The sequence below is a fragment of the Sebastes fasciatus genome, chromosome 2 (genome assembly GCF_043250625.1).
Source record: "Sebastes fasciatus isolate fSebFas1 chromosome 2, fSebFas1.pri, whole genome shotgun sequence".
NCBI lineage: Eukaryota > Metazoa > Chordata > Actinopteri > Perciformes > Sebastidae > Sebastes > Sebastes fasciatus.
This window is the reverse complement of record NC_133796.1, coordinates 7,189,030-7,208,285: the sequence shown is the minus strand read 5'-3', so window position 1 is coordinate 7,208,285 and position 19,256 is coordinate 7,189,030. Positions and strand designations below refer to the sequence as shown.

At 40.4% G+C, this 19,256-nt stretch overlaps 1 protein-coding gene and 1 long non-coding RNA gene across 2 annotated transcripts in view; one reads left to right on the top strand and one right to left on the bottom strand.

Moving 5' to 3' along the window:
* LOC141783216 (neural-cadherin) overlaps window positions 1-19,256 on the top strand; it is a 335,373-nt gene that overhangs the window by 175,687 nt on the left and 140,430 nt on the right. Inside the window, exons 17-23 of the mRNA XM_074660373.1 lie at window positions 6,443-6,563; window positions 6,854-7,016; window positions 9,176-9,844; window positions 11,613-11,804; window positions 13,482-13,929; window positions 14,092-14,418; window positions 15,656-15,749. Coding sequence (XP_074516474.1) covers window positions 6,443-6,563; window positions 6,854-7,016; window positions 9,176-9,844; window positions 11,613-11,804; window positions 13,482-13,929; window positions 14,092-14,418; window positions 15,656-15,749 — 2,014 coding nt within the window. The remainder of the gene's footprint in view (window positions 1-6,442; window positions 6,564-6,853; window positions 7,017-9,175; window positions 9,845-11,612; window positions 11,805-13,481; window positions 13,930-14,091; window positions 14,419-15,655; window positions 15,750-19,256) is intronic.
* LOC141783345 (uncharacterized) lies at window positions 9,724-13,709 on the bottom strand. Its single transcript, XR_012597253.1, has 3 exons — window positions 13,569-13,709; window positions 10,001-10,135; window positions 9,724-9,859 (listed from the first exon to the last, which is right to left on the bottom strand). It is a non-coding gene; the product is annotated as an uncharacterized LOC141783345 (long non-coding RNA).

Below are 19,256 nucleotides of genomic sequence, written 5' to 3'. Positions count from 1 at the left end.
ACCAGCTCCTGGGAGGTTTTACAAATGCTTCTTCAAACACAGTGTGTTTCTGGCCTTGGTGTCTTTGCTATACACACACACACACACACACACACACACACACACACACACACAAGGAGGAAAATGCTCAAAGAAATAAGAAGAGAGAGAGAAGGATGCACTGTAAATGTGAAGATATAGAGACGATAGAGGTATAACTCTCATATTAGCTAGCATTTAATATAGTAGAGTGCAGATGCCTGATGTGCACCTGTGATAAGTAACCCTTCAACAGCTACACACACACCCACATAAAGTCATGAAATATTTTCTATTTGCTTACTTAGTTGTGTGAGTGTAAGAAACCTGTTGGAGTCCAGAATAGAGTTATTACCACAAACCAAGAGAGATGGAGGATGCTGACACACTGACGTGTTTGATTATTCTACTTTTGTTGTGTGTAAGGTTAAGTTGTTGGAGGATGAGAGGGAGGAGGAGGTCGGGGAAGGGATTTCCATGCTGCCAGTAATGAGGACGATGCTTGTGCATATTGCATAGCTGATGCAGCTAGTATACACCATATATTATGTATTAACTGCTCCTTACCAGTCCATTTAATATCAGTGTATGGACCACTACATAGAGGCAGAATTGAAGATGTACAGTATAGTGGGGCGGCATAGCTCAACATGTCATAACAGTTCTTCATTTTGTGATAAAAGCACCAACTTTGGCAGATGTGTTGATGGATATCTTGGGAACAAAACTCGATATTGAGCCATCACTAACTCACATCCTGGTGGCCGTGGCAGCCATTTTTCAAAGTAGCCACCAGCAGTTGGTGAAACTTTCCCATCATATTGGACTCGCATACAATAAGGGACATAATCAAGGTCCTTGTAACCCTGACAACCTAATAAAATACTACCTCACATTTCTATGGACTTTTTCATTGAAACAGGTAATTTAATTATATAATAATTTGATTATAGTGCTGTGAATGAGTAAAAACAGTTGTGGTAGTATTGTTTTGTCAGATACTAGAGCAAGCATTTCTTTTTTTTTATTTAGAAAAGTATAGAAGCATGTATGCAACATACCTATAATTTTTTTAATTTTGACATCTCATTGATAAATATACTCACTTTAGTAGTAGTAGTGTATTAATACTAGTACAAGTACTATAGTACCAAAACGAGTTGGCTTAGTACTAGTTGTTCTAGTCGAATTTATTAGTTCTAAAATATGACATCCTTTCGGACTAATGTACTGAATCTGTGGTGTTTGTATTATTGCAGGTCACATTATCAAGATGGTGGTGGTACTGACTAATTGACTATTAGTCCGGGCATTTTACCTAAAGTAACCTCACACAAATTGCAACAAAAACAAACTCAATGGATTTGTGTGTACTCAAATTGAGAGAAAAAAAGTCTTTACCTCATAGGTGCTTTCTTCTATCATCCCTGCGATTCATGACTTTGTCAAACCATTTGTTCCTAATGACTTCCTCAGTCAAAAGCACCCAATTGCAGCTTATGCAGTTAAAATAGATTAAAATAGAAAGTAATAAACTAATTTAAAGTATCATACACTATTGTGAATTCACATTTTGAAGGAGACAGACAGATGCAGCAGACACACATGTCCTCATGTGCTCTGTCTATTTTTGTTTTACACAATATGCTAATTAACTGTAACTTTCCTAAAAAATTATAATAATTTTTTTTATTCAGATGACATTAATTGCATAACTTATAAGGTTTTGAGAAGAAATAAGTTAACATTTGTGTCCCATTCATCGCCCCCAACCTCCATCATATATGGAGTTTCATGCCATCTATACTAGAGCGCCTGACTTCCGCTTTTGCTCGTCATAATTATTACAGCCACTAGAGGCCGCTGTTATCTTCTTTTATTATTTTTTATGGCGCTCGCCCATGTGAATCTATGATAAAACCTACTAGTGGGTGTAGCAGGGCCCTACCGTCCCACATCTATAAGGCGTATAACCACTGATAACGCACATTTAATGACCTGATAACAGTCTAACTGGCTGGTTTATTACAGTAGTTTATTCTTGGGTCCAAATCTTTTCAGTAGCAAATTCTCACCTTCTGTTGGCTTGCAAGGTGGCTGCTGTCTTCGCACAGAAGTTTCAAAGGATTCGACTGTTTCATCCAAAAGATGTCTACTCCTGCCACATGACAGCATGTTCCACTAAACAGCTGTTGATCGGTTTGCACAATATGTTCCAATCAGTCCTCGCTTTGCAAACAAACCACTATCTAGGCACCACTTAGCCTTCATATTTTTATGTGATGAAACGTAAACACTGGAAGGAAACCTTTGGGAGCCGCTGTTCTAAAGGCCAGTTTGAAATTGATTGCATGTTTGTATTATCGTAGCTGTCCAGCGTAAGATTATAAATCGGTAAACTGAATCATTGCCTTGTTTATGTTGGCTGTAAGAAGGCTGTTCCTTGTGCTCTGCAATGCTGCACATGTAAATGACATTACACGACAGAACATTGAATCCACGTCAGCAGCATAGGGAAGTGTCCTTCTCACGCTGTGGTCTATCAGTATCGGGTTTTGTGCACTCTTATGTGCATGTGAATAAGTGTGTCTCTTTCCCTCCTTGCTCTCTTGGCTGTATACTCCAGTTTCAGTAAAGTACAGCACCGAGGGAGATGAAAAGAGTTTTGAAATTGGTACAACTGGGAAAAAAACATTAATTTTCTCTCCATTTGTTTGTTTATTTTAACCGTTGTATTACCCCTTGTGCTGTTTCCTTTGTCCTTAGGGTCTCAGCAGTTTTTTTCTAAATACTTCAGAGATTGAGAAAACTAGAAAAAAATAAGAGGGATGCAATTGCATATATCCCCAAATGTCTCATTTAAAATGCCAACAGACAGACGGTACAAAACGATCTGGATTACTGCATTCTCCTCTCTCCTTCCTTGACTTTCATCTTGCTAATAAGCTGTGAATCTCATCTCGTCTTCAGAGGTTTATCCTTTTCCCTTTCATATCAACATGAGGGGTGGTAGATGCAATGGTGATTGAGATGCAGACCTTCGCTTTACCAGTAATTGCATTGAGGGGGAGCATTTTGTTGATCAGCATAATAGACTATTAAAGATGCTTTGCACAGCTTTCTAAAAAAAAAAAAAAAAAACATTAAGCGAGGTGGGGAGAGAACTTTCGAGATGAGGGGAGGGGGGAACTTTACAGCAATATGGTTTTTAGATGACTTGGAACAAATGGATTTTTTCATTATTCAATGAAAAATCACTTTTGGGAGGCAGAGTAACGACACCTTACTGCTTTAAGTCCTAAAATCTGATTAGATTCTAAGTTTATATACCATGCTCAATCAACCCGTTCTCACTCCCAACTCGTCAAATACCGCCGTTTGGTAAGTGCCCCTCGGCATCAGAGACAAACGCACCCTTTAGCAAAAGTATGTGACAAACTGGGTTTTCAAATAACTCCAATTGAAACCCACCCGTGGCGTTATTCGACGGTCGGAGCAATTGACGTAGTATTAATAGCGGTAGAGTCTGTTCAGGACGGGCGGAAGGAGTGGTGGATGGGTGAAACAAAAACAAGACTTTCAACCAGGAGAACAGAGTTCATGTCAAGTTAACGTCAACCACGACCGTTTCCTAACCCTACCCAAGTGGTTTTGTTGCCTAAACCTAACATCCTGTGATAATGGATTTCCAATTTATTTTGAAAGGACACTATGCATGTAACGAGCGTATATTGACACGCCGTCCCCGGCCCGTCCAAAAGTAACGCAAGAGGGGTACCTTATGCGTTGGTCTCCAATGCCGCGGGGCACTGACCAAGCAGCGGTATTAGACGAGTTGGGAGTGAGAATGAGTTGGCTCAACAGCCTCGTCAATGCTGATCCTGGCCCGTATGTTGTCAGGAAGCCATATGAATTCTACTTATGTGAATCTCTGCATACCTCTGTGTCAATATAAACACCATCAAATTGAATTCCATCGCATTCGTCTGCTGGTAAGTTCACTTTAGCTGTGGCACACCGGCAATGAAAAACGCTGGATTTTTTCAGGACTATTCAACCCACTATTCTTCTTAAATTCTAAAGAAAGCTCAGTGTTGTTTACTAGACAAGTATGGTAATGGAACTATTCAAATCAAGCTTAGAGCACACTGCCAAAAAAGCAGCAGTATATGCAGTGTTTACATGCTTCAGCACACAGGACCTTGTACCGTAGGTACCCACTGTGAATGCCTTGTGTGATTTTCTGCTATTTGAACACATCCAATATTTAAACAGTTACACTGAAAGTGTAATGTATATAGTATATAGTTTTGTTTGTATTGGGGGGAAGCTGATAATGGATTTTTCTTTATTTTTTTTCTCTTGCAGACTTAGAAGATATGTGAACTTTTAATTCAGTACTTTCCTCAAGTCTGCCTGGCCTTGAATCCATCGTACACCCTAGAAACACAATTTAAATGCCATTATTATCAGCTTTTGGATGGCTAAAAAGGCAGAATTGCTTCAAGTTTGAATGGTAATTAATTTTTCCAGAACCTGCAGACAGAGCCTTAGCAGCAGACGATATGACATTTGGATTAACAAAGTCTTTTTTGATACATTTAAGCCCACATTACCCAGGAGGTGTTTATACTTACTGTTATCAAATTGATTCTTAAAGTCCGGGTAAAGCAAAAATAAATATGTGTTCTGCGTTTGTCACACCACAGAAAAATGTGTCATTAACCACCCAGCCAAATTTAAATGATGAAAAATGCCAAGTATATACAATTATGTTTCAACGTCATGAAAAAATAAGCATTTTTTTCTGCTCTGCAACACTGGGGGGGTGTCCGCTGAAGGCGCTAAAACCACGGCCAATGGGTGGCTGGATGGGGATAAAATAATTAAATTGCGCGGCTCATTTATCCACCGTTTTACAGCCGCAACAGTAGTGACATAGTAGGCTATGTCGGAGCTTAGGACATAAGCACAGTTTAACAAAACTTGGTTGTGATTGGCCAGTGAACCAAGTCCTGGAACACACACACAGCATGCTCTCCCAGCAAGACAGGCACACGGAGAGGACCGGTGAGAGAAAGACAGGGTCAAAATGTAATGGATTATTTGACGGCCCACTGGGATCTGTCCTGGTATGCCAGATAGCCACTGCTAGCAAACTGTAGGCTGTGGTAAATAAGTGTTGTAACTGCCGACTGAATGGAAGAACAACTGGTGCTATGTGCTCTAGTTTTTATATAGTGCTGGGGGAAGGGTTATGATAAAGATGGCTCCAGTGCATCATCGAGCCATAATTTCAGGGTGCCCAAAAAATCCTGAACACAAAAACAGTCTAACTCCACCATTCAGTACTATATAGTCATCTTTTCACATTTTTTCCGCAATTATTTTCTAACACGAATAATGTGTTTGGAAACAAATCTCTGATTTTACTTTATCTGGACTTTAATGCACTTATTAAGATTCATAATGATTTTAAGACTTGCATTTCCCATGAAAGTAAACATATTGGTTTTAGACAAATAATTAAAATTCTTTTAAAACTTCAATTTAATTGCTGTATACAATTGTTGGGTGATGTGAGTAATGTTAACCAGAAGGTTCTAACATGTAAAGTATGGATGTTCCTATTATATAAAAAAAATGCTTTATTATTTTCTGAAGAATAATTCTATCAAATGGAAGTACATTCCTTTATTTTTGCATTGTGTTGTGAACATGGTCTATCTTATCAGTGACATCAAAAAGGGAATTATTACTTTGTCATTGTTTTATGTATTGTCATAGAAACAAAACGGTGGCTTAACTTAAACTGTAGAAATGTCATGTTTGAAGAGCATGGGTGCTAATTACTAAGGAGAGGACTAACTGTGTTGTTTGCAAAGATGCCACTCGAACATGACCTTGAACATGGTCTTTGTGTAACATTACCAGACAGAAAACACTTCAGTGAGGTTATTGTTTCTGCAAAACCTAAGGTATAGACATCCATTGCAATACAAATCATTTGACAGGCTTTAGTTTTTCTTTCTCTAACATTGTACGTCTTCATAGATTTATTTTCATGAAGATGCTATTGTAATGCAACAGGTTCACCTTTGTGAGGGCTGATGCTGCTTGTTGTTTAAAGACTCATAACAATCAGATCACACCAAACACACAATGTCTGATTCCAGTCCACCAGCTAAAGTGGACTGATGCTATCTATCTCAGTTAATGGAGACAGATTGGTGGATTGGCAGAAACAGACATCAATGGACTAGATGGGGACTTCCAATCCACCAAAGCCCTTTCATGTTACAAACACAACAGATAAGCTACCACAACTCCAACAAGACTTACTTAGGATACTCTGCTTGTCAGTAACTAAGGTTGATTTATACAAACTGTACTTCAACACCTTCATCTTCTCCCTGTTCTGCAGGTGGAAACGCTAAGCTGCGCTACCAGATCACATCAGGGAACACGGGAGGAGTGTTTGATGTGGAACCAGAGGTGGGCACCATCTTTATCGCCCAGCCTCTGGACTATGAACAGAACAAAAGGTAGGAACACCTTCCAGGGAAGAATCCTTTCAGACACAATGTTTACTTTTTAACTCAAGTAAATATATGCTGAAGGATTTTACCTCAAATATACAGTGTTATTTCCCCTGTTGTATTACCTTCTGGCACAATAAATGCTATAGCTTTAAACTCCACTTTTGATACTTAAAAAATCAACTATAACTCTGTAGTTTCAGTGTTTAATATAATTTCAATCAACTATCGTTTTACCAATCCAATTAGGATCGTATTTTGTGAAATCCCCTGACAAAGCTGTAACTTTTGCTCAGGTACAAGCTGCACGTCCTGTCTTCAGATGGGAAGTGGGAGGATTACACAACAGTGACGGTGAACGTGGTTAACAAGAACGACGAGGCTCCGGTGTTCACCGTTAACGAGTACTACGGCAGCGTAACGGAGGAGCTGGATGGCTCACCGGTGTTTGTGCTACAGGTACAGTGCAATCGTTATTCAGCTGCATGATGTAGCTTGTGAGAGGTTTTACAGTCATCTGTTTACTTAGCATATTATTCAGGTTATCACATGCAATTAGACAGTCACTAAATGATTAAAGGAGCTCATTTTCAGGTTCATACTTGTATTTTCAGTATCAGTATTCAGTTCCTGACATATGAAGGGGAGCCAAATCTGAATGGCTTGTCGAATCACATGTTTTCGGATCTAGACAGCCCACAAACAACTAACTGGGTTGTCTTATTTCACAGTTTGTGGGTTGGTAGGAACTCCAGATAGCCAAATGTATGTGCACAAGCACTGAATAAGTGAGTTTTTCGTGATATGTGCCCTTTAATCAAACCCATCTTGTTTGTCAAAAATATGCCCACTGATAATTCTTGTAAAATTAGGACCAACTACTTATACACTGCAATACAATCTTTAGTCTTTTAGCTCAATATCATATAAGTATGTATCGATCGATAGTCGCCAGCTAGAAATAAGATCCTGCTTTTGTCTACCTTCATCTGAAATCTAATACCAGACATTTTGAGTGGTAAATTTTCCTGTTGTGTAAATGGAAAGTCTGACTGGCATAGCAACAGAAACAAAGGGGAATGTGGCTTTACTGACGATCAATTACACACATTCATTCTTGTAATACATTGAAATGTTCAAGGCCTGCGTATTTGTTACACCATCAGCCTTACTTTTTTGCAGAAGTCACATTATCCGCTGAATGGAAAAAAAAAGTTTTGTTGAATGTCTATCGAGTTATTAAGTCTCGAGTAGTTCAAAATGTTCAAAATGAAATGCTTATTTATTTCAGTATTAATCATAGATTTGTCTTTTGCCTTGAGTCAACATTTATTCTCTTATTCTTTAAAGTTTCTTTAAAAGTCAGCAGAAATCGAATTGAGATTAAGGTCACCGTTATTCAGTTCTATCCCTTTCTTTCGTTTGGAGGGATCTGTTTTAAAAAAAAAAAAAAAGATTGATTTTAGTTTTTATTCAGTGATTATGACCAGATATGCTCTATTGTGATATCATTCAGGCTTTAACCCTGAATCACTCTATCATTCTAGCAAATAGAACACACATTTCAGCTTGTGTAAATTGTCACACTTATGTTGCGTTCACACCAAGAGAGATATATTATATGATTTATCACAGATATATTTGAAAACCAAACGCTGTCGTGTCTGGGCTCATAACATCACCGGTGGTGAGCTGTATTCACATACAGTGCATTTGTCTGTATCTAGCAAGCCACATGTCGCTATTGCAGTATGAACCCAAAATAAACAGATTGTGCTGTGATTCAATTGCAATAAACAGATAAAAAATGACGCCGAAATAACAACATAATGATGTTGATTTGTAAAATGTCACAAGACAACAAGCAAACAACTTTTAAATTGCTTGTTTTCTGAATGGAGTTTGTATCGATCAGTGCCGGGCTATACTCACATGTAGCTGCTACAACAGTCAACATAACGTCATCTAGTCATAAATACGGCGGAAACTTTCTTGTTTATACCATAACCAGTCCGTGATTTATACACATACATTTATACACAGAGTTTGGTCCGGTCTCTCTACAAATATGATGTACTACTGTAGCTCTGGGTGCCTGCACATGGCATTAAACATCTAGCTTAGCTCAGTTATAGATTAATAACTCACTCTTTGAATAGGTTCTCACCATTATTAACCGTGTCTCTATTACATGAGACAGATACTCTGTTTTCAACCCCTTTAAAGTTATTCATAGTAAAGCCTGGTGCTCTCTTCCCTCTCTTAAGAGCATAAGTCTTACTCTTTTAAAAGAACAGAAGTTCATTTTGGCTCTACATCACACCGCAATTACCACGCTAAATTGAAACATCTTTGGCCTGCCCAGGGGGGTGTAATTGGTGTTGATGTGTTGAGGATGAGTGAGAAGGAGCAGAAGAGACGCAGGAGAGGTGGGGGTTGGGGTGAGGATGTTGGACCTCTGCCAGGTTTACCTATCACAGAGTTCATAACTGCACAGAGAAGTTGTCGAGTGCTTCCAGTCGAGGTATTACTCCTAGTCAGCAGCTTTTCAATAATTAAACAATGTAAAAAAAACGTGATTACGCTCTCATCCCCATCTCTGTCTTTCGATGTTGTAGGTGACGGCGTCTGACCCAGATAAGGATGCTGACCAGGAGGCCCTGCGTTACTCTCTCCATGGCCAGGGTGCGGAGAGTGAATTCATAATTGACGAGGTCACGGGCAAGATCTACGCTCAGCGGACCCTGGACCGCGAGGAACGCGCCGTGTGGCGCTTCGTCGTCCTGGCCACGGACGAGGGCGGCGAAGGTCTGACGGGCTTCACCGACGTCATCATCAACGTGTGGGACATCAACGACAACGCGCCCGTCTTCACCTGCGCCCCCAGCTGCCACGGAGACGTGGCGGAGAACTCGGTGGTGGGGACGTCCGTGATGGAGATGACGGCCACCGACATGGACGACTCAGCTGTGGGGCAGAACGCCGTGCTCTCCTACAGGATTATGGGTAGCTTGGACGCCACAAACATCGAGGTGGGAGGAGTGCCGACTTTCTCCGAGATGTTCACCATCAACCCCACCACTGGTACCATCAGTGTAGCCATGGGCGGTCTGGACAGGGAGCAGGTGGAGTCCTACCTGCTGGTTGTGGAGGCCAGAGATGGGGGAGGGATGACAGGAACTGGAACTGCTACCATTCAGATCAAGGATGTGAACGATCACGCTCCAAGATTCACTGATCACTCCTGCCTGGCCAGGATCTCTGAGAGCGCTGAGCCCAATGCAGAGGTGGGTTGGCACCATCTTTATTTCAATCAGGAGAGACGAATGAAACAATTATTTATTACATGGTGCATGACAAGATGAATAGTGCAAAGTCTTTGGCGATTACACATCGCATATTAAAGGGGGTAGTGATGCCATGGTGAGATAAGGTATATTCACCCCGGAGTCCAGACACTGGTGGTGGTGGTGAAGGGAGTAGCTGTAGATCCGATGAAGGGATGTAGAGCAGGACTGGGCACTGAATATGATGACTACTGGAGGTGATGGGGTGGAGACGGGTTGCATCGGTTCGCACTGCAGGGAGGAGAACAGTTTTAAAATTTGATAGCAACAATATGATTGGCTCACGGAGATCATGGCAGAATCTGGTTGGTTAACTAAGAGTGAAACGCCCGAAGTCAGCTGATAGAGTAGGATTCGGTGAGAGAGAGAGAAAGAGAGACAGAAAGATTGTGAATGAATGAGAGTGTCAAGAGGCTGTAAACTTCATTAGTCTAGCTATTAGCCACAGAAACCATATTCTCTAATTTATTTTAAATCACCTCTGCAAACATGGCGTAAACACATAATCCAGACTAAAAGTAACACAGCTGCAGCTGCCAAATGCAGAAAGGACAGCTGGTAAAAGAAAAAAAAATGCCAATGAGCAAATTAGCAGACTTGATTAAATTTACTTAAATTCTTATTAATTAAATAAGACTTAATTTACCGGAACACTCAAAAGTCAGATGTATTCATCGAGATGGAGCAGTGATATAGATATAGCCTTCCAAATATAATAGATAAATAGATTACACTTCATTATACCATTTAGCAATAATGTGGCGTAATTGACTATTTCAGCCTTCTTTCAGCTGCGTCCCCGACTCCGGTGGTGTGAAACGGACTAAAGAGAAAGTAAAAAATAAATATAGAAACATAATTCAAAATGATAGGCACCCACAGCATACATCCAGCTGTCCTTTTTTTGCATTTGTCAGTTTTAACTGTGTAGTTTTTAGCCTGGGTTATGACTGCAACTTCTTCTTTATTTGTGTAATATTATCATATCATCTGCGCATCTAGCTGTGATTGGTCAGTAGGCGGTGCTTTAGTATAACAGTAGGCGGCATTTTGCTGAACCATATACAAATAATGCACCAAACAGGTCTACATAATAACTCCAACAATACAATAAAGTTAATATATAATCTAATATAGTTACATTGTTAAACCAACCAGCAATGGGGAAAATTCATTATAAAGTTTAAGACAGTTTACAGTCTTGTCTGAAATATTAATCATACTGGTTATGCAAAAAATATAATAAAGACATGAGTTAAATATATATATAAAATGTAGATTAAGCCTAATTTTTACATGAATGAAGAAAAAACCAAACAAACAGGAAAAACATTTTTTTTAAATGGATTCAGGTCTGAAAGATTTGCATTAGAATTGTTAAAATGGGTTTGTTGTTTTCTGTTGTGCTTCACAGGGAGGTCTCGCTTTAACACTGAGCCCGCTAAGTTGCGTTAATGCGTTAAAGAAATTAGTGGCGTTAAAACAAATTTTTCATTAACGGATTATTATCACCTTATCTTTGACAGCCCTAGTCATAATACAAGCTGATGGCAACTAGAATCCCCAACTGGCTTCACTGTTTTAAACTCTGCTATTGTCAAAAATGCACTACCACCTTAGAGATTTCAATTAACGTATCAAAAATGTAAGAAGCCAACAATCCCAAATGAGATAGTTTAATCACATGGATGTTATTGCTTGTTCTAAGGTCCTGGAGCTCAATGCAGAGGACAGAGACACTGGAGAAAATGCCCAGCTGACCTTTAGTGTTGTGGCTGGAGACCAGGAGCAGAAGTTCTACATGGTCAGTCACAAGCAGGAGCAGCGCGGCACCCTGAGGCTTAAGAAACGCCTGGACTACGAAAGGCACAGCGAGCAGAGGTTCAACCTCACACTGAAGGTATGTGGAAGCCACGTTCAACCACACAGTCTCGCACTATTGGAGATTACTTTGATTCAGCTTCTGAATCTCTCTCTCTAATTCATTCTTTCAATGAATTTACCTTTTGTGGAAGGAACCTTTAGTGGAGGGTGTTTAGCTACTAGAAATATAGTCCGAGTCCAGACTGACAGAAGCCAGATGATGAACACTGCTGTGGTACCTGATTTTAGTAGGCATCTGAAGTTTGGGTATATTCGAATACAATGTGTTCCTGGAAAGTTTTGAGAATTGTTGAAACTGATAGGGAAACAATGGAAAAAATGTTTTGGGAAATTTCCTAAGCATTGATCTCAAAGTTATTCGTTTTTCGTCAGTACTCATAAACCGCTCAAATCAACCTGTCAGCGCCTCCGTCAACAGCTAAGACAAAGAATTTCTCGGAGAAGAGAACTATAAAGTCACTCACAGAAGACACAGGATGTGTCACATTTCAGCAACAGACGAGAACTTTAAAGTTCCACAAGGCAACTGTTCATATCGGTGGCGGTGAGAGGTAGCTGTCGGAAAACAACCAGAAATTTTATAGGGTGATATAAATATCAGCTGAGGCACACTCATGCACACAGATGTATCGGTGGTGTGATATTGCTTCATAGCCAAGGGTGTAAAATAGTACAAATATTTCACTACTTTTTATGCTTTTATGCACAACATTATAAATCCGTTCGGACGAAAATTACAATTAATTGCAATCACATGAAGGGCAGATATCCGCCGAGGCCAATCTCACAGTGTTAACGAAAGAGAAAAATAATAGTGTAGCCGCCCCGTGATTCAGATCCGCTCCAAACTTTAATTGGTTCTTCCTTGGCCCATGCTGCACTCTTCCACCTAGTTTCATGAAAATTGGGCCAGTCGTTTTTCAGTAATAACGACTTTCACTTTTACTCCACAACATTTCCTAAATAAAATGTGTAATTTTACTTTGATACATTTCCTCTAAGCATTTTCATTACTTGTACACTACTATGTACTATTGCAAGCAAGCAGGTTTGGCAAATCGGTGGCCCTAGCTTGCAATTTACATCATTCACGTGATGGACTAGTGCTCTCAAAGTGCTCTCAAAGCCATAGTTAAGTTTCGATTTCCGCTCATATCCAGGCAGTCTGCATGTCAGATAATGCTACATGCTACTTGTGACTACGAGGGAAGAAAAGAATTGATTTTGTTCTTTAAATACTTTAAATTGTGAAGACCTCGATATTCTTTAAGTGTAATGTAGCCTCCATTTTAAGGTTGTGTACATGTTAAGAGGAATAAACTTAATGAATCTAAAAAATCCGACTTGTTTGCTTTTTATTAACAGCATTTACTTGTACTTGTACTTTTAATATTTAAGTACAATAAATATCAGATACTTTAGGATTTTTTACTCAAGTGATATTCTAATAGGTGACTTTAACTTCTACTAAAGTTCTTTTTGGTTAGATATCTGTACTTTTACTCAAGTGTAGCTTTATCCACCACTGCCGAAAACATAACCTCCTTGGTGTGGGTGATTACCGTACAGTGCCTTAGAAACATTACAGACCAGTCTGATAATATTTGACTGATAATATTGACGTCTTCACATTTACATCTTGCTTATACTGCACTTGTATGCCACGTGTGACTATATGAGCTTCCTGTTTTAGGTTGAAGACCTGGACTTCTCCAGCCTTCTGCACTGCATGGTGGAGGTGGAGGACTATAACGACCACGCTCCCGTCTTCATACCTCACCTCCTGTCTCTTGCCCCGCTACCTGAGGACATCAGCGTGGGGACCAGTGTGGCACGTTTGGTGGCCAGTGACTCCGATTCAGGCCAGAACAGAGACATCACCTACAGCCTGTCGGAGGACTCCGATCCTGACGGGCTGTTCACCATTGACCAGTCCGGCGTACTCTCTGTGGCCCGCCCTCTGGATCGCGAGAGGATATCACAGCATTACCTGGTTGTCGTAGCAACCGATCATGGGGTTCCCCCTCTAACTGGCAGCGCTACAGTCCAGCTGCCGCTGTTGGATGTAAATGATAACGGACCAGAGTTCGAGGCGGCATACTCTCCAATAGTTTTTGAGAATGTGGTCGGACCGCAGGTAGGTTTGACTGAGTTTGATCGCTGATATTATGCTATGATTTAGTGAAAAGAAGGAAGTTAGGAAGAAGCAAAGTATAATTATTATCCAGTGGTGGTATGAATGAATAAAAAGTCAAAGCATAGCAACCCACAACCCCTCATGCTCTCCCTTCTTGTTCAGGTAGTAAGGATGAACCAAACGTCAACCCTCCTCCGAGCTGTGGACCGGGACTCTCCGGAGAACGGCCCGCCCTTCCACTTCGCCGTCTCCTCCGAGGATCGCCACGGCAACGACTTCTACCTCCAGGACAACCTAAATGGCACGGCGACAATCACTGCTCTGAGGACGTTCGACCGCGAGCGGCAGAAAGAGTTCCTCATCCCCATCATTATGAGCGACAGCGGCCATCCAGCCAAAACGGTGACCAGCACCCTGACAGTGACCATCGGTGACCAGAACGATCACGCACATGTGGCGGGGGAGAAGAAAATTTTCATCAACAGTCACAGAGGTGAGAGGGTCATCTCCATCATTAGGATGTAGTGTCCAACAACACAGAAAAAAAGATTAATAAAGTGATGAAGCTCCAGACTTACTTACATGTATCTAACTCGTTTTCATCTACTTTTTCAAGCACATTCTGAATATTGATGTCAAAAATAGTTTTCTGTCCCTGTAGGTGAAAATGATACTGCCAGACAATTAATTCCTAATGAGTGTGCAGTAATTAACGCACACAGGCGCACACCATTTTTATTGTGTTTTTCACCTCTGCCTCAATCCACCCGCTGTCACCACATTATCATTGTCTGCATGACCGGTGTTTAGTCAGAACGACTCCCATGGTGCTATTCTAAGGGTCACAAAGGCAAGCCATTGCTCGATTTGACATGTAATTAATCACAGCTATAATATTTATTCTTCTTGAGTCAATCTAGGAACCCATCAGCTATCGGTCTGACGACGATTTAGCTTCTGGGGGCAACGGACAATATAGCCAGCGGCAATCCGGGCCAAGACGTCCTCTCCTGTGTCGTGGTCATTGTTTACAGTCTGATTAGCAACTTGACACGTTGTTTGTCACAATACATAGCTTTTGTTCATATTCTTACACCTGGAAAAAATAGCATAGCATCAGTTTTTGCCATTGAAAGCAAATAGTTTGTTTCTGTGGCGTCTAACTTTTTCTTCCTCGTTTTTGGCAACGACTAAAATTCAACAAGTCAGGGTCTTCCTTTAAATTTACATGGTGCCCTCAGAATAATTCCCACATTGGTCAGAGTTTGAGGAGTTGGATGAGAGTGAAGGCAACGACCGTTCTTTCTACATGATTATAATCATTGTGCACTCAAACAGCAATTTCTGTAATGTATTTCCTTCTGCTGGAAGGCAGAAGGTGATTGAAGCCTGACACATGTACATTCAGGCCTTTCACTTCTTACATATGTATGTCTTCTTCATTGTGGATGCTGTGTGTTTGTGTTTGGAATATATCGTATGTATTGGAATAATTTCCAAGGATCTTGGTATTGATGGTATTATTGACATATCACACAGAGAACACATTTAAATGCATGTAAATATAAATAGAGACGCTGAGAAGCAGCACCTATTCTTACCCTGAAAGCGTTGCTGAATAAATGGAAGGCCACTGCAGAGTGATACCTTTGCTCTAAAAATGTATATGAACAGAGTTAAAGGTCATTAAAAACAGTAAACCGATAAACTGTTATGTTTTCTGTTCTCAGGTCGCATGCCAACTACGGTGCTTGGAAAGGTCTACTCTCCTGACCCTGATGACTGGGACAACAAGACCTACGTCTTTGAAGGACATGTGCCAAGGTAAATAATGTGAACCATTCATGCTGGATTCCTCACATGTTAGACCTATCACACAGGAAAAGGAAAGGTGCATTGTGCAAGATTTGTAAATGAAAATGCAACAATTGTATCAGCCTGAAACACAGACTTATGCAAAGGGCCATCCGCGCACATATGGGTACACTAAAATCGCCATAATTGTCCAAATTCATTTTTATTCATCAGTATTTTCTAACAACAGTGTCATGAACAATTTTCAAGTGAGTGCCAATGATGGTTGGCCATCTGCTCTTTCAAAGAGATGTTGAATATCGCTGAATAAAGTCTATTAGTTTTGTCAGTAAAGCAATTTTGTCAATGAAGCAGTATATATCATCTGTATGTGCATCGGTACCATAGACTGTATATAAAGACGGACGATATGGCAGCTCCCCAAAAGTGAAGCCAAAATATCTCACTGGCTGGCTGCAGTATACACAATGATTCATGAGAACATGATTGACAGCTGCTCTGAGTGAAGGAGTCGCAGCCGGAGGCTCGGGGATTGTACGAGAGAGGAGATGTAACTTTATCTTTCCATAACAGTTACTAGTCTGAAATAGAACATGTGTCAATTTTATCATAAATGTAGTTATAGAGATATCATGGTTAGCTGTTGTGTCCTTCTAGCCAAACAGCTACCATGCTGCTAACGTAAGTGGCTCATTCTAGCAAGCTGTGGCCGTACTCGGCTTGTGATTGTCTCGGGGCAGGTGTGCGGGCGGGACCTCGGTACCACGGCTCCACCTCCCGATCACTACTGCGCAGACTCTGGCTCCAAATGACGTCAAAATCTCCAGATGGCAGCTCCCGTATCCGGGATATTTTGGCTTAATTTTTGTACTGTGGGAGTAAGTGGAGAGGCGTCGTCCATCTATATATATATATATACACAGTCTATGGTCGGTATACATACGTAACAAATGTTTATTAGGATGAAATAATGAAGTGATGACATTTTGGACAGACATGGGTGTAAACTGCTTCTTGACTGGTTGGCGGAGGCATACAATAAGGAGGCGGTAATTCAAGTTTTTGCAATATTATATTTTTGCTCATTTTCCAGACAGATTTCCTCAGCACAGTAGGTGGTTATGAAAATAGGAAGCAGATAGTGATAGAAGTCAATGAAGAATTCTGGTGTTTTATTTTTGTTTTGGCTAAGCCATCATTACCATCTCGGATATGTGGGTTGTGTCGGCAAAATATTTTGATGGCCAGAAATAATTGTTGCTTCATGATAGATGATGGACCTGTACTATTTGGGATGATCTACACTTTGTCAAGAAAACCTAATGGGAATCACTGTGTTACAGTTAATGCCCTGAGACACGTTGCATTTCCCAGCTAATCTTGCAGCACACTGCGTCTACATCATAAGTCTTGTTGTTGTGATTGATTCAGACATTTAAATAATGCAAAGCAACAACACCCCTGAGTGAAATATCTCTCAGGAAGAGACCAGATGTTTGTTTTTTTTTGCGCTGCGATCAATTCTGGAGACTCATGTACTAAAAAAGTCTCTCAAACTTTGCAGAAGTCAGACTGCTGCGTTTTACTGCTATTCACTGATTTTCAAGAAAATTACTAATTTAACCGAAACCACTTTTTGTTTTTGCTGGTGGTGAAATTGGATGTTGCAAACACACCAGCCAGTCTTAGACCGTGTTTGGGCGAAGGTAAATTCTAACATTATCATGATGTGTTTAAATGCAATCCTGTAAAATGTAGATTTTGGTGAGAAACTTGAATAAATCCAGTTGTGTGAAGGAAATGATTTCACAACAATATAACATAGATAATAGAGAAGGAATTTTGACCTGTTTAACTTCCTAATAAAAACCAGGATGCAAACGGTAATGAAGGAGAGTTGAAGTTCATGAGATTTATTGTTTTACTTTTGTTGGTATTGGTATAGACTGCTAAATTTCTGGTATCGTGACATCCCTAGTCATCGGTATGGAATAGTGATGTGCTTGGCGGGCAGGTTCGGGTAAGCTTATTAGAACATAGCAACACAACAGCGTTCCGTAAGTTATTAATAACTTACAAAAAACAATGTGTGCAATAGCCCACCTTCCACCTTCTCTTCAGCGGCACTCAGTCCTTATTGTCTCTAATCTTGTCTCAGTCCTCAGTCTTCCTGACAATTGCGCTAATATAATGCATATAGTTGGCGGTTTGCGGGTTACGGTGGTTAATGAACACGTAGTTTTGGTGCTGGGCGGTGTGGATTGGCTCTTTTAATGGGTCGGGTGGGTACGGGTATTAAAATACCCTGATCCGTGCATCACAGTGTGCAAGTTCTGATTTAAATTACATTAGGTGTGTTGTTATATAGATACCTGTTTAATCTGAAAAGACGTGGTGCAGTTGAGAAAATGTGAGTTATTTAATAGTCAATGTTGTATTGTGAACATACACAATTTAATTTCCTTTTTTTATGCAATGAGGTCAGCAATCAACTACCAAGCTGCGTCCGTGATGCATTGATTAAGCTTCAGCTTCCTCATTAAATCAGCCTGATGATTCTGTAGTGCCAATTATTTTCCACCCTTTTACCACCTTTTTCCTCCGATACCCCGCCGTCCTGTCCAATTTTCCTCAGGTAGACTCATAATATTTCCTTTTTTTCCCTTCTTTGCTGATTCGTCTGGTTCCGTGCTTTATGATGTTGGGGCTCTGGCCTGTGTCTGAAAATGCCCTCCTCTAGATGTCCCCCTGCCAAAATGAGCACATACATTTTTCACTTTCACACACCAAGACTCCCATGCAGTGACACTCCATCACCCCACGACAACTTAGTCTTCATCTTCCAAACTGAGCTGAACTCAAAACATTTCTCCCTTCTCTCTCTCAAAGTCAGAGTTCAGCCCGTATAGGGGGCTTTCATGACAGCCCTCATCTCTTGGTGTTTCAGACCTAAGTCGAGTTCAGAACACATTGTGTTGTCGCTGTTGTACTGGCTTTTCACAAAACGGAGCCAACCATAGGTCTTTCTGGTCTGCTTTGTATATTTTTTTTTTCATTTCTGTGCACCAAATCAACCACAGTTATTGTTGTTCACAGTAAGTGTGGACTTGCTAGTCCATTTTTGGTGTTTTTCGATCAAGAAGCTGTGTTGTAGTTGTATATGCTGTGTTGTTTAGTTACACAAACAGCACAGAAAGAAGATTAGTATTTTGATGTTGAACATCAATGCATTTTGCAGAATGGTTTTACTACAAGTGTCCTACTTTGAATGGAAAAGAAGTGGCCAATATCGTAAGTAGTTGACATAAATGGCAATACAATCAGGCTTCAGCAAATTGGGAAGTACCAAGTGGGAGAGAATTGGTAGTTTTAGTAGAGATGTAAAATTGTCTTTCAGTGAAAACCTGAAATTAAGTGCTAGACCTCAGACGTAATCTACCCACCACAGCATATGCTGTAAAATGACTTAATGTGGCCCTTATCTCTAAGTGGTTTATTATTTGATTTGCCAAGGTT